General features: G+C 40.4%; 1 protein-coding gene across 2 annotated transcripts in view; it reads left to right on the top strand.

Moving 5' to 3' along the window:
• Positions 1 to 616: 616 nt before the first annotated feature.
• The window catches only part of ARID5B (AT-rich interaction domain 5B), a 175,093-nt gene continuing 159,371 nt past the window's right edge, over positions 617 to 16,338 (top strand). The window contains exons 1-2 of one of the 2 annotated variants that reach the window (XM_090278075.1): positions 617 to 738; positions 1,175 to 1,429. In XM_090278075.1, the coding sequence (XP_090134201.1) occupies positions 718 to 738; positions 1,175 to 1,429 (276 nt within the window). In that variant the 5' untranslated portion in view covers positions 617 to 717. Of the gene's footprint in view, positions 739 to 1,102; positions 1,430 to 16,338 lie in introns of those variants that run through there. The other variant, XM_090278074.1, reaches the window with a different exon arrangement.

Raw genomic sequence — 16,338 nt, forward strand, 5'->3', positions numbered from 1 at the left:
CGAAGCGAACAAATGCATTAATATTTATATGTTTATATAATCGATAACCCACTTTTCCTTTCCATGTAAATAAGCATCAAAAGATAATTTAACAGATTAGTTCTCAAAAACATGGCAGTGAGGAAGCGTAATTTAACTATCAAACAAATCTACATGTCTAATAACAGCAAATCTGCTAAGGAGCATTAGAAAGAGGAGCAGCGCCCCGGAATCTCTGCAGGAAATGTTCTTTATATTAGACATATACAAGCAGGTCCTGTCAGATGCACAGCGGAGCTCGCCAACTCTCGTCTCCTCCAAAAATCTCATCAGACGACACCCATAGACAAGAGAGATTGGAAAGAGGGAGATCTGATCTTCACACAGTTTTAGGGTGGATTTTATTTTTACAAACCTTCCTATATGTTTTTGCCTTGATCCATCCGCTTCCCGCCGAGATCGGACGGAGCCTTTCCTTCGGTTATGAATTTGATCAACCCACATTTGGAGGGAAACCTGTACAGTTTTCACAGGATCTGAAAATTGAGTCGTCAGAGAAATATTAGGATATATTTTCAATCATTTTGGTGCCGAAGGGGAGGCAAGAACTCAGTTTTATATTGAGACATTACGCCGGCTGAAGACAGAGAATGTTTTTCCCTGCCAGGACCTGATGCAATCCATTCAAGCCAACAAGTTTGGAGAGAATGTTGAGTTCAATCAATTCAGAACGTCGAGATGGAGCCCAACTCACTCCAGGTATTTCGCTCTCCTCCGCTCCTCCGATCCCGGCACCCCCCGGCACCCTCCAGCCCCCCAGCTCACCCACATCTCTATACCCACCCACACCCCCCACAAACTTTTCACCAAACTTTTACCCTCTGCATCCCCCCAAATCATTTTTATTGTTTAAAAAAATCCCTGCGCTGATCATACATACATAATGTAATTTTACCCCCTCAGATGGAGAGGTAGGGAGAGGTGGCGGGGAGGGGGGTCGGGGGGGAGCGGAGGTTTTTTTTTTTTTTAAGGGAGACAGAAAATTTGTGGGCTCTATTATTTTTACACCCAGCTTTATATCTGTTGGCTCTTCTGTATTAAGAGTGTAGATGTCTGTGTGTAAATGTGTCTGGAAATAGATGTTTGTGCTCTGATGGCTACGTTATTTATTTGGTGCTTTTTTTCCCCCCTGCAGTGGGTCGGCTCACCGTGTGGCTTGCACGGACCTTACATTTTCTACAAGGCTTTTCAATTCCACCTTGAAGGCAAACCAAGAATTTTGTCCCTTGGCGACTTTTTCTTTGTAAGATGTACGCCAAAGGATCCGATTTGCATAGCGGAGCTCCAGCTGTTGTGGGAAGAGAGGACCAGCCGGCAACTTTTATCCAGCTCTAAACTTTATTTCCTCCCAGAAGATACTCCCCAGGGCAGAAATAGCGACCATGGCGAGGTGGTAAACTTATATCTCCCTCTCTTCTTTCTTTATTATATTTTCCCCTGGTAATGCTTATTACAGGGCAAGCTTGAAAATACTGTATTCACTTCTGCAGGCGAGCAGGATCGACTCCTTTTTTAAAGGGGTAGCGCCACTAGCTGGGGCTCGAGTATTTTGCCATTGTCAGAGTTTGGCTGTCAGCTTTACAAAGAGGATCCAACTGCTGATTTTAGTCAAGATCAAATAACTTGTTCGAGAAGGGTTTTGTTCAAGTGTGTGTGTGTGTGTGTGTGTGTGTGTGCGCGTGTGTGTATTCGTTTGCTTTCCTGCTACTGCCCCTTGAACATCACAAGGTTTTTTACATTTTTTGCCTTTTGAAAATTTACCTTCGCCTCTGGCTTGGTCTGGGCTGGGTGGATTTCTTTCGGTGGGTTTCGATATTGTTCATGTTTTTTTTTTTTTTTTTTTTTTTTTTTTTAAGTAAGTATTTGATATGTTTAAGAGGGCGGAAATTACGAAATGGAGGCAGAGTGAGATCAAAAGCTATTGAGTTGGCAAAGACGTGTTGAATAAAGTGATAAATGACAGGTACTGGAATAATACATTCAAATAACTTGCAGATCTGCCCGGGCGGATTTCAAAGCGGTCGTGTAACCGGCACAAACACGTTAAGCATTAACAACTATCTTTCGCCCCCACCCCCTCCCCCTCGGACAAGCCATTTGATGTTCTAGTTTTCAATTACTCCACACCAAGTGGACGTCTTCCAGCGCGATCTGTGGGGATGTGTGGGACGGGGACCGGGAAGGGAAGGGCAGAGTGGTGTGTGCTCGCCCACTGGCCCTGAGGCTTCGGCGTCCTCCGTGCCCAGACGGCGCTCCCGGGGAGGGTGGGGAGGGACCTAGACTCCCCGGCACGTTTCTGGGAGGCCGCGGGGCTCTCGCCGCGCTCCCTAGAGGACGCCCGAGGTGAGCTCGCTGTCACCGGGCGCCGGGCTGCCGCCTCCCTTCGGCTCTGTCATTTTCCTGTGTGACCGCAGTTCTGTGGGCTCCCCTTGTCAGCAGACCGGCCTCAGCGCCCATGGTACCTACCGGGAGAACTATTTTGGGGAGTCTGTGCCCAATGCACCGCGGGGAGGGAGGGCTCACTGCCGCCTGGCAAAGCTTTGTGTTGCCCAAGCGAGAGCAGGGTAATCAAACTGAGACTTTTGAGGGCAGATAGCCCTGTGCCAGACTCTCGAGCTTTCGAGGTAGGTGTTAAGGATCTTTTTGTTAAATGAATGGTTCCCAGTTTAACTCATCCCGGAGCTTGGAGCTGTCTGCCAGTCCTTCCAGAATTCCTTGGTCTGATGGAGTTGATTGTACTTTTGGCATCGCCAGTTCGCTCCCTCTCCCCAGGATCAAATTACCCATCAGTGGTCTTTGCTGGTTAATTACAGGAGTTCGTCTAAACGTTTGCCTTCGGATCAGCCTCTTTGGAAGAAAGCCCCGCCCTCCTCCCGGAACGCCCCCCCCCCCTCCGCCCTGTACCCCCTCCGTCGTCCCTGGCCAGCTTTGGGTTTTAAATGTTGCCGTTTCCCAACGTCTGCCTGCAATTTTACAAAGGTGTTGTTTGGAAATACTGTGAAAAATCCTGCAACCTACCAACAGGTTGAGCTCTTTCCCCCTCCCAAGGTTTAGCTCGGCCCCCTCCCCCGACCCAACTTTCCTGCGCAGCTGTCTTCCTCCTCCTCCCCCTCCTGATTTCTTATTTGCTTTTCAAATTTATTACTTCAACATGGCCTGTGATCTGGAAAAGGGAAGGATTAAATATCCAGAAAAGAGCTGGTGCCTAATAGACTTCTGACTAAACCCAGAAGGAAATTATTCAGTGTTTTATGGGATATTTTGTGGTCATTCTCTTTTTTTCTTTTATTTTTGAATTGAAATTGGAATATTTTTTAAAGACCCCATTCAGTCCAGTTTTAATATCTGTTCTTGTAAGTAAATAGTGAATTCTAGTTTAAGAATAAAAGCCAATATTAGAGGAAGGTTGAATCTGTTAGAACTACTGATATTGAATAGATGTATTTTTAAGTACACGATATTTAAAAAAATTCTTCATTATGGGGAAATGAAAGCAAACCATTGTAATGATTTGTGCATTTCGTGCTGCTATATGAGCCATACCTGAGAAAATTAATCTTGGCATTTAAAAGTAAACTCTAGGGGATTTGGAGAGGGAGATGGCTGTATTTATAATCCTCAGCTGCATATACATTGTCTAATATTATGCATGATTTGTTTTTTAATGCTAACACGGCTGGTAATTAGCTGTATGATTATACTTGTATATTTCATTAGGACTTTGGCTGATGTCATTGTGAATTATTCAGCCATATTAAAACAATTTTCAATTGAGATAATGACACGCCTCAAAATTATGTAAATGCAGGCTGCATTGTGCAAAATAATTATGACAAATGTAAAGCAGGTAGAAAGTTTCCCAATGCAGATCGGTTTTCCACCCCGGTGATGTCATTTTCCCCCTGGCCTAAGTAAGTCATTCATTAGCTGAATAGCAGCAGCAGTCTCCTCTGGAGATCCTGCAGAAACCAGCACTTACTGCTGGCACCTAGAGGGGGCAACAGGGCCCTCTCATTAAGAAATTTGCTTTGTTTTCACTTACTCCATTAACTTGTTTATATACAGTGAAATGATTTTTATTATTGGTTTTAAATAGTTTCGAATGATGCATTTGCTATTTGCAATCTATAACTGAAAGAGAAGGGTTTTCTTGGTGATGTGCTCTGTTACTTGGAGAAAATGTTCAGCACATTTAATCAGCCAGTACAGTTTATTTTAAGTAACCAAATGGAGGTTAATAACTTCCTGATTGAGCTGACATCAGCATCCATTTCAAAAGGATAGCCAGGACTCAGTATGCTTTTTTAGCTTAAGAGAACCAGTCTATCTTTTTACAATTTATTGAAGTGTAAAGACGTCAGTTCTGAAAGCAGGACAGTTATCATTGTGCAAGACTACAAATAGCATCTCTGTGTGGTTTGCTATGTTATGATCTGTGAAGGTCTTTTTCGGGGACCATGTTCTTATTGACCTTTGTCATAATTGTAAGAGGCTGGATAAGGCAGGACTTTGTATGCCCATTTTACAGATGGTGACAGGCTTGCAGAGGTTATATGGTATGTCAAATGTTGACAGGTTAGAACCTAGGCCCTCTTATGCTTTAGGGTTGGTTTATTTTTCCAGTGAAACCTACACTTGAAACCAGAGCTTGATATATCATATTATATTCTAGAAGTCTGTACTAATGTGGGCAGTTCCTTGTACATTTTTAGAACTATGACTAGTCAATCAGCTTTGCCAAAGGTCACCAGATATTTAGGTAGGAGAACCATTTTTATTTTATACAGTTCAGCTGATTCTAGCCAGTGGTATATAACAATAACAGTTGCACTTTAATAACATTATTAATAATCATTAATAATTTATTATTAGTTTTAATAATTACAATAATGATTTGCATGCTTATACACATGGCTGCCTTCATTTACTTCCAGTGCTGGCAAGTGGTGTGACTCCAGAATGAGTCACATCTTGATTCTGCAACTTAACTATTGCTTTGACCTTGAATAATGATAAATACTCTGAGCCTTGGTTTTTTTCAGCAACGAAATGGGAACAGCAATAAGGTTGACTGTGGATTGTTGTGAATATAAAGAGGCATTGTATTTGCAAAAGTACTTTATACATTGTCAAATCCTTAAGTAAATAGAAAAGAGTTATGATTATGGTAGTCTTCATTCTAGATATTTTAAATTTGTTAACAATAAACATAATAATTTTTATGTCTGTGTGGAGGTTCCTGGGCCTAATCATGACACTGTTTTAAATTATCATGAACATGAATAGCAAGGCCATGTTCAAAGGGTTAAATGTCTTCAGTAATTACCCACAATTGCCACATTCAGCCAGTAGCTCTTCAGAGGAGGAAAATGGCAAAGTAGGCGGGTAATTGGTTCTGTTACTGGGTAACTTCTGATTACATTCATTTTCAAATTGCCAAGTGCTTGATCTATTGGCAATATACCCTCTTAAAGTAGGTGGATGTGCAAGTATGGATTTCAGCCCAATAGGCCTTGTGCTGAATCCTACAAGAACGCTTGCTAGTCATCTGCAACTATGAGTGTACATGAGTAAACTAATGATGTCAGCGCGTCAAGATCAAGCACATCTGGGCATTACAGATTCTAGCACACAGGCAAGATTTCTAAAAGTGATTTGACTATCAGGCTCATGATGGGTTAAAAATAGTTAACAATGCTTACTCTGAAGCCCCTATTAAAATTAACTCAATTAGAATCTCTGGAATTGGGGTCCAGGATTCTGCATTTTAAGCAGTCTTACTCTAGCTGTGTGATCTTGGGCAAATCTTAAACTCCCTGTGCCTCGGTTTTTTCTTTTGTAAAATGGGAATATAGTATCTACTTCCTATGATTCTTTTAAAGATTAAACAAGTTAATACATGTAAAATGCTTACAGTGGAGGTTGGCACATAGTAGAATATTTAATAATGATTGAGTCACTATTATTATAATTAATATTAGTGTTATCGTCCTCATTGAAGTTTAAAATCACTACTATGGACCCTCCTAAAGAAAACTTTTCTCTTTGAAGAGGGTGGCATCTAGGTTAGTTTGCTAGAATATATAGCCAGTTCAGATGCTCCCCAAATCAGGCTGGCTTTCATCTATATGGTAGGTTTAGCCATGTCACCAAAATAAAAAGCTCTTTACATTTTAGTATTGACAAATACTGTCAACTGGATCAGCAGGATGTTTTAAATTCTTGTCTGATTGTATCACATCTGGGTTTAGGCAGATACATTCTGAAATCTAGGAGGGGCTGGATTAGCCTTGCTCTATCTGTGGATGGCCATTCCATCTCTGGCCTGTATCCATGTGCGGAGTTTTTAGAAATTTCTGAGCCTCTTCATTGACCTCACTAGCCTTGAACATTTTCTTTAACTTTTCTGAGCCTCTGTTCCTTCATCTATAAAAAGAATTCAGTGATCTCTACTTTGCTGAGAGAATTAGAAGTAATAATGAAAAGCGCCTGGTAACTAGCATAGTACTTGTACAGGAGAACTCAGCAAATTATGGAGGCAGTTATAATAGTTCTTATTTATTTTTAGTAGTGATTTTAAGCTAAGAGTAGGAATATCTTTACATTCTGACAGGCAGAACTTTTAGAACCAGGGTGAGAACTAATGAGTTTTTGGAGAGAATTTATTGGACAGTGATAAGCATTAGAGACTAAGCTTTGAACGTCAGACCTGGTCTACTCTCTGTTTTCGTAAATAAAGTTTTATTGGAACATATTCAAACTCGTTTGTTTATGTATTATTTATAGCTGCCCTCAGACTACAGAGGCAGAGTTGAATAGTTGTGACAGTGACCATATGGCCCACACAGTAAAAAATATTTACTATTTGGCCCCTTGCAGAAGAAGTTTGCTGACCTATGGGTGATCCAAAATAGGGAATATGATTGTGTGCCTTTTCTTCTTTCCTACTTGGGTTTGAAGCAAGATCCAGTAATTTAAGAAATAATTTATCATTACTATGTCAAAAACACTTATAAATACAAAACTATTTCAACATTGAGTCTAGAATGTTAAAATTTGAGAATCAGTAGACTATGTAAGAAGTTATGTTTTGCATGACAAAGATCCTAAGTCCAGCCCATGTTGGTATCATTTATCTTGAGTTAATCAAAATTACTTGTTGAGTGCTAACCATGTGCTCAGCTCTCAGCTGGGTGCAGAGATGGATACAAAACAGTTCATGGTGTGGCCCTTTTTCTCAAGAAGTTTATCAATCTTGATAGAGAAATGAGACCAACACATTTTTTTTTAATGTAAAAACAAGATAAGATACTATATAACACATTGGTAAATTGTGCTGACAATACAAGCTGCATGCATTCAAAGGAAGGCTCACTATCTGCAAGTTTCTGGAGAAAGAATTTATTCAACTCCTTGACTACAGGATACAGAGATAAAGGAGAATGTTCCCAGCCCTCAAAGAGCTCAGTCTAGCCCCATGGACAGAGCACAGAGAAAGCTGTCAGATTCTTTCTGTCTGTGTTTCCTATAGTGAGAGATTAACTAAGGTCACTATTTGTAGCTTTTCCCCCTTCTTTCTGAAAACTAGAAGTACTATTTCATCTTTGAAGTCTCATTCATTCCATGCATATTTATAGAGCACCTATTCTGTGCCAGAGCCTGTTTAGGCCCTTGGGCTATAGCAGTGATCAAGACAGACAGGAATTCATGCCCTCAGGGAGCTTACAGTCCCTTAGTCGATTTTAACCTCTCTTGTACTTTGCATTGTTCTTCCCTCTGCCTTCCCCACTATCCTGCTGTTCTCAGTAGCAGAAAGTGTGTCTTTTTTACTTCTTGGTTCCTCCACAGTATTCAGTGCTACTCACTAAGTATTTATTGAATGACTAACAGAATAATTAAAGTGCCCTTTTCCCCACAGCCTGATTTCTTTAAGTTGGGTCCAGTTTCTTCCTAGCAGCGGGCCTATAATCAGTCATTCATAAATGGGCCAGCTTCAGCACCCCACCTTACACTTTTTCTTTCTCTTCTAAAATTCATGGTCATTTTGCAGCATAGGATGTAAAAAGAAACGTGAAAAGGTTGTTTTTTTTTCAGGCACACACCAAAAAATTAGTGAATATTTGGGACTAAATGATCAGGCTAGAGCCAACATCTTTGAGTGTTTTTCCAATCTCCAGCTGTCAGCCCATAAAAAGTCAGGGCTTTGGGCTGGCAATCTGTGAAAGACTAGACTTCAGAGAAGAAGAGTCCCTCTTCACCTGTGTGTTGGTTGGCAGTTCCTGTGAGCAAGCACATTCTTCAGACTGATGGTATTAAACTGCTGGATAGCGAGTCAACATTGTAAGCAATTAAAACCTCTCTTGACATTTAGAATGTCAGGCACATACTAAGGAAATGTTATTTTTACAAAGTACATGAGTCCATACATGTAAATACTTCAGTATTACTACTAAAGCATACCATTGTTCAAAGTGGCATCTAGTGATACATTACTCAAGTCATTTATCAAAGTCTAGTTTTAACCAATATCCAGAATATAATTGCTTGAATCAAATGTATTTGCTTGTCATATTTTTTATAGCCAGGGTAGTTGGATATTTGCCATCTTCTACTCAAAATAATATGGCAGCTAGTGATTACCCATTGGCTTGGCTTTTAAGGAAATTTAAAACAAATTTATTGATTGTTGGTTTAAGGATTCACTCAACTCTCACAAATGTGGTCATGGATCCTGTCTTTCTTGCAAAACCTGTTCCTGTATGTAACTCCCTTGCAGCCATACTGCGTTGTACTCCATTTTACAGGAGATTAGAACCTGAGTCTTTGCCTTCAGAGAGCATGGTTCACATCCTGGCCTGTGACTGTCCGTATTGACAAAACATTTCAAACATGCAGATGATGAATATTATTGAATTGATTCTTTAGAATCATGCTAATGTCATCAATCTCCAACACATACTTGTGTAAATTAATTCTGTTTTTAAAATTAGATACACTGTTAGCAGCCTTGAAGACAGATATTTGACATTTACCACGCAGACAAGGACGGTTGGTTTAATTACATGAATTTTCTGTAGAATCTTTATGGCTGTAAAAATAGGCCTACAGTGCTGTGTCCTTGCCCATGTGACCATCAAGTTCACAGTCCCATCTCCAAGCTTGTGCCACAGTGAGAAAACTGGGGTAGAGGCCATGTGTTGCTTGTCAATCAGTGGCCCAATAAACATTTTCCCCCCTACCTTTCCTCTCTTGTGACTCCAAGTACAGCCCAGTTGGGAAACACACCCCCTCCTTCCCATAGTTGAATTCCAAACCTGATCAGTGGCACTAAACATTAAACTCTTGTCTTTGAGAATAATAGCCTTTGCTTTCTACACCCTCAAGCATGTTGAACTACTGTGCAGGCTGGAAAATAAAAATGTTCTAATTGTGTCTTTTAAATAAGCATAGGAGTGAATTAATTAGACCATATTTTGTCTTTAGTTGCTTAGTTACACAATAGTATTCCTGAGCATGAGTAAGATAAATTGGCTCTTTTTGTGCTGCCTGTCCCTTAATCATAATTATTGTATTGCTTAGGAGAGTAAAGCATACATAGATTTTGAATTTTTTATTAATAGTCAAAAATATGCATATGATATATAAAGAATATGCTGTTCAACCTGTTTTATATGCTTTTATGTGGAAAGAAGTTTTATTGTGGTGGTAACATTTGCATTAGTTGCTCAAAGATGTAGTTCTGGGAAATACATAATTGAAATGTTTTTGAATTGCTTTTTCTGGCCTTTTCAATCTTATTCAAAATAATAGTGCCTCCAGTCCTGGAACAGTCATTCTCATTTGATTTAACATCTTTCTTTGCACTGCATGTGCAGCGCCCAGTTTTAACCCTGGAAAGCCTAGATGAGGTTCTGTGATTCAAGGGCCTCATACATTATACCTTATGGTTTTGGGCTCACACTGTCCGAGGCAGGGGGGCCTCAGAATGCCTGCATCTCGCAGCTATTACTCCAGTGACCTTTGCTCTTGGCACACTGCCACATTCCTTTCAGGGGACACCAGGGTTAGAGATCATTAAGAGTTTGTTTTAGCTTGTCTTCTGGAGTCTTGCAAAAAGGGATGTTGCTACTGGAACTTGGGTTTCCAGTCTCCCATCCCACCCTCCACTCTACCAAGGAGCACAACAAGACCCTTGGACAGCTTGACATAGTTACTGAACAATGGGAGACTCTAGCTTAAGACCCAGGATGCATGCTGGGTAAATGTATGTGAAAATTGACTCCATTGTTCTGTTGTATTTGAAAAGCAAGTAAATTATTTACAGATATTTGCTAATTAAGGCACATATTGTTTTACCAGCACAAAAGAACACAGTATAACTGGAGACAAAGAACTAAGTACAGATAATTTAAACTTGAGAATTCTGTATATTCTTCTTAAGGGAGGAATATATTTTTCAAATAAGTATATATACATAACTATAAAGGTGTGGATATATATATACATCTATGTATGTATGGGTTCTTTTCTTTGACTCTTACAAGGGAAGCCTTGCATGTTACAGAGATAAAAGTCCAAGTTACCATCCAGTTACTTGTTACTATACCTGCCCCGAGTTCCTGATGGAACACCAAAGATAGAAATTATTTTGACAGAATGCTGTTTCCCTTGGTTCTAAACTCTGCTTTCCACCATCTAGTTTGAGCTTAGCTCAGAGAACCATTGGAAAAAAAGAAAAAGAATCAGATCTTGTACCAGAGAATAAGTTTTCTCACTCATTATGACCTTGTCCTCAAGCTTTCCTCAGTGACAGGCCCAGTTTAGTTGTTTTTCTTCTCTGACTATCCAACTTTGGCTGTCTTTACTCTGGTTGGAAATTTGCATTGTAGAACGGAGCTCACTGACATGCACCTAAGTGGTCAAATGCAAGGAAGGTTTCTGATAACATTCTCGGAGACCTCCTGGCTTGAATGTTGGCATATTCATAGGTGCAGTTGGTCCCTCTGGGTCAGCCATCCACACAGGCACATTTGGTTTTAAGGCTTGGCTGGCCAGAGATTGTTGATAAAGATGATCAAGAAGACTTGCCATGGTTGTCTCAGAAAAATGCTGTTGTCTAATTTGCCGTAGGCATTTTAATAGACTCAAGGGATTTACAAGATCAGAGAGATGGAAGAGAATGGGTCCCATCCCCTTTATTTATAATAATAGATGCAGAGACTAAATCTTGAGCACGTGCTTAGAGCTGGTGAGTGATAAGTAGAACTAGAACCCAGCCTTCTTTTAGTTCTTCATTTATTTATTCAGTATCTGGTTATTTAAAGTGTCTATGCTGCTCTCTAGAAACTTGCAGTCAAATTGGTGGTTGATGGATAAACAGATTACTCAGTAATAATACTGTACACTTGTGTAATGAAATGTTTATTAGAGTTCCTTAAGTTCCATGACCCCCACAAAAGGCACACAGTGCCTCTTGCACATTCTGCAGAAGATTCTCAAGCTTAGTCCCTCTAGAGCACCTTTTGCGTGCAGGCCAGTGCTGGCCTTGGAGAGACAGAGTGGGAAATCAGACATCCTGCCTTCATGGAGCTCACCTTTGGGGGGGGAGCACACACATGATTAATCAAACTATCACAAAGAAATGCATGATTTTTGTGGTGCTGCCAGTGTGATGAAGAGAAAATACAGGGACCTATGACAGGGTGCCTGATCTTGTTGAGAAGGTCTGCAGAGGCATTTTACAAAAAGTAATGTTTGAACTCAGGTTTAAAGACATTCTTGCAAAGATTGGGAAGAGGTGCCTTGGCAAGATGCGGAGATGGGAGTGGTCTCCCTGCAGCATGATTTCTGGGCTGAGCTTCATCTTGGTGAATCCAGTAAACAGGTTACAGATGTCCTCTGATGCGCACTGGACACACCTGTTGTTCTAGATGCCATCGAGACATCTAGATAACATCTTCAGAGCTGAATGACACTGGCTGTGGAGATGCTAGAAAAGAGAGGTCAGCAAGACCTTCAGGCCAAATCTGGCCTGCTACCTGTTTTGTAACTGAAGTTTTATTGGCCACCTTCATGATATAGGGGCAACAGGGACTGTAGAAGGCATAGACCCTAACATCTCTGGCCCTTCACAGAAAATGTTTGCCTGACTCTGGTCTAAAATAGTATTAATAAGGCTAACAGTAAAACTAGATGTTGACAGTGTTATATGTGACCTTTTATTTATTTCTCACAACAGTAATACTATCAAGTAGATTGCAGTATCATTTCCATTTTGCAGAAGGACAGTCTGAGATGTTAGGTAACTTGTCCAGGTTTCCAAATTAATTCATCAGGTAAATGACAAAGACTGAATGGGAACTTGAGCTGTCTTGATTCCAAAATATAATTGGCAGAAACATCGTGCTGTCCTGCTGACAGGTAGGGGACATGGGGCGGTATCCAAAAACGGAATATAAAATCCATTGACATTTTTCTTCTGGAAAGTAAAACTGCACAACAGCTGTTTCCATATTTCATGGTCCTGTTCAGAAGCCACCTCCCCCACGATGTTTTCCTCTGCTGCCCAGAGGAGAAAGGCACCAAATCACAGGCACATGCGTCAGCACCCCTGGGCCAGGCAGAGGGGGTGAAGTGAATGGGTCTGGGAGACAACATGATGCTTAGGGGAACTAGGGAGCATGTGACTCATTCCTATGTGGCTCCTCAGGTCCTGCCGAACATTGGCAAGGAGGAATGTCATCTAGTATTGCCAAATCTTTCTATTTTTGCAGAGAATTGCCAGAAATCTGTATTTTGTGTGTGTGTGTGTTGATTTAGTTGGCAGTTCAATCCACCTTAAAAAAATAAAAATAAAAAACCACGTGGTGGGTCAAGCAAGTCTTCAGTCTAGTTGTAGCTCACAGGCCACCTTTGAGTCTCTAGAGCAAAGTTGTGGGTTATTACAAGTTAAAGACTTTCTCATTATTCGGCCTATTTTATGTAAATAAAGCAACAGGAGTTGGTCAGTGCTGAAAAGCCAGCAAAGAAATGCATGGGGCAGCCAGGTAGATGAAGCCCTCACGATTCTGTCAGAAGGAATGGGTGCATGAGGAAAGCGGGGCTCTGCCCCGGGGCCTGCAGGTCTGCCCCAGGGATGCGGGCGCAAGGATTGAGATGTGGAAAGAAGGAAGTGTGTGAGAGGGAAGGTGGCCTGTAGCCTTGCTGGAGGTGTCCTGGGGACCCTAAAAAAAGACTTTCAGGGGTGGAGATTTTTGGGAAAACCCGAGGCAGAAGAAGCTATAAGCACATCAGAAAGAAGAACATAATTGCTACTGGATGTGGTCTGTATTCAGCAAGAGAGCAAGGGTCCAGTGGGAAATAAGACTGAAGCCAGGACTCAGGGAGCCCAAGCAAATCAGGTTTAGAAGGTTGGAATTTCATCTGAAGGTGGTGCTGATTAATAATTTCACATGAGTCTTTTCTCTTTCTTGTTAGAATATAAACTCTTAGTCTTGAAGCTTGGTAGAACCAAGGATGAATATTTACTCTGCCAGTATGTCATCTTGGTCAGCTTAATCTCTCTGGAGTCTCAGTTTCCTTTTCTGTGAAATGGATTAAGCTTGCTGGACTGTGAATATCAAATGAGATTTATATGAATATAGAGCACCAAACCATGGCCTGGCTTACTTACCCAGGTCTTTAGCTGATGCTAATTATTGACCCAAATCCTTACTTTATTGGCCCCCGAAGCCTGTCATGGTTATAGACTGTTAATAGTGCTTAATAAGTCAATTATTAGTTGAGTCATCGGACTACTATTATTTGAAAAACAATAACTAACTAAATTATCAATTTAAGTAAAGTTAAGCTTCCTGGTTCTCCATATGTTCCAAGAGACTTTTCTTGTGCTTGTGTTCAGAGTTTTGTTTTGTTTTGTTTTGTTTTTTTCTTCCTTAATTAAAAATATTTAATTTTTAAACCAGTTATCCATGTTCATAGTTTAAAAAGATCAAGTTGCTCTACAGGGTTCATCAGGAAAAATAACAGTTATCTGCTCCATTCTTCCGCATTACTGATCCCTCATTCCGTGTTTCAGCTGTTTCTTCCTGTTTAGAGTTTTCCTCCATGTTTGAGTTTCCCAGTCACTGTGAAGGGGACACCCTCAAACCCGTTGTGTTCTCTTCCATTTAGATCTTAAAGGACCTTTAGGGGCATCTCTTCTATCAGCCACAACAAAATAAAATGGGATGGGAGAAGGATGAACTCAGGAGATACACCTGCATTTCAGATATTTGATCTCCGTATGCCAAAGAAAGGTCAACCTGGCACTTCCTCCCTTTCCTGAGGCAACCTCTAGGAAACCTTCTGTTGAGCCGATGAATGTGCACAACATTAAATTTATTTTAAACATCCTCATTTTCCCTTCATTTTTAGAAGCCTCTCTTATTTCCTCTTCAAAACACCCCTAATTTAAGAATTTGTTTCACCCCCTTGTCGTCTCCTTCCCCTCTTCTGTTGGTGGTGGGTGACAGGGAGTGGATTCCAGACCATCTCCTTTAAGATGTGTGACACTGGGTTCCTTTACAAAGCAAAAGGCACCAGCAAAAGAATGCAAAGGGAAAGGTCCCAGCCAAAATGACTGAGGGATCTTAAAAAAAGGATCTCAAAATAGACTGCCTGCTGGGCCATTAAATCCTTTTGCTTTGGGTTAATCCCACAGTGTGTATCAGATTACTAGAATTCAGATGAAAACACTGCTGTAATATTCTGTCTCTTCACCAAATTATTCTAAATTCTAATGTACATGGGTTATAAATATAGAAAATAACTGAATTCTGTATATGTTAAGTGAAATTACCTATTTGTTCTATTCTGTTTCTTGTAAATATTCTCCATAATAGTCTAATTGTGTTTTGTGCCTTCTGAGTGTTGAGTGTACGCTCAACAACAATGCAGTGGGTTGTAATATACACCCCAACTATCTGGGCAGGCAAAAAAAGATTCTAGTAAAAAGGCTAAAGACGTTTTTCCTAATGCAAATCATGTGAATCACATAAGTGGTAGTATCTTTTAAAATGATCAGCAGGCTCCTTTTGGTTTTTTTGTTGTTGTTGCTGCTGTTGTTGTTGTTTACAGTTTAGGTCCTATTTCTCACTCCACATTTTTTATGTTACCAGATCAGTAATTCAATAGACAGCTAAGCGGGTGTTCAAATCACTCCTGGCCCCCAGAATTCCTAAAATGACCCCTCAAAGCAATGGAGTGAAAATATTCCTAGCAAGTCAGAATATTGAGATAGTTTAGTTGCCTCATTTTTCCTTTCTTTTTTTTTGTCTTAATTTTTAAAGGCTAATTTTTTAAGCAAAGAGATGCTTACCTGTATCTAGGTCATAAGGACTGGAGGAGTGTGTGTCTACAGGATCTGCTGTTACGCTTAAAGGCACTGGAGTTCTAAGTGGTCAGCTATGTCAAGGGCCTTTCGAAGATGGATCTTGAAAAGGTGGGAGGAGGAAAAGGGAAGTGAGGCTTGGGAGTTTTCTCTGGTAGCTAAGGATATATTGTAATATTGATCTTGAAAGTCATAACATTTCTATTTCTAAATATAGGACTTTTGACTATAAACTTTGATTCAGTTCATTCAACCAATATTTATTAGTATATACTAGGTACAATGGGAGTGATAAAAAAATGAATAAGTTTAGCTTCTCTCCCTCTAGTTGCTAGAGGGAGAGGAGATAAAACATAAAGTTAGCTTTACTTGGTAAGATTCTACTTTACTTTGCTTCTTCCATCCTGAAAGGTATACTCATTTTATTAAACAGTATTCTTGGAAATTTCTATGGATGCCCCCCAAAATAAAAGATCTTTTGTATAGACAGTTATTTAAGGACTAAGGCAGTTGCATGTAGCATTTTTCTATTGGCCTGCCAACCTCTTAGCAGAAATTAATTTCCATGCGTACTTGAAAGTGATATTTAGCACCTTGTTTCACAGACCACTTCATTGTTATACAAAAATGTGTAAATCTATCCCATGTTAAAGATGAATGTGTTAGTAATCTATTGTTGTGTAACAAATTACTTTACAGTTTGTGTCTTAAAACAACATTGATTATTTACAGTTTGTGTGAGTCACGAGTCTGAGTAAGACTCAGCTGGGTGCCTCTGACTCTGGGTCTGTCCAAGCCCTTTTGGGGAGAATTTACTTCCAAGCTCTCTCATTTGCCTGTTGGCAGCACAAAGGTCCCAGTAAGCTGTTGGACCAAGGGCCTCAGTCTAGGCCTCCCTCAGTCTCTTACAGTATCACATGGGCTTCTCC

This window comes from Furipterus horrens, unplaced genomic scaffold (assembly GCF_987537825.1).
Source record: "Furipterus horrens unplaced genomic scaffold, mFurHor1.1.pri manual_scaffold_5, whole genome shotgun sequence".
Lineage (NCBI taxonomy): Eukaryota > Metazoa > Chordata > Mammalia > Chiroptera > Furipteridae > Furipterus > Furipterus horrens.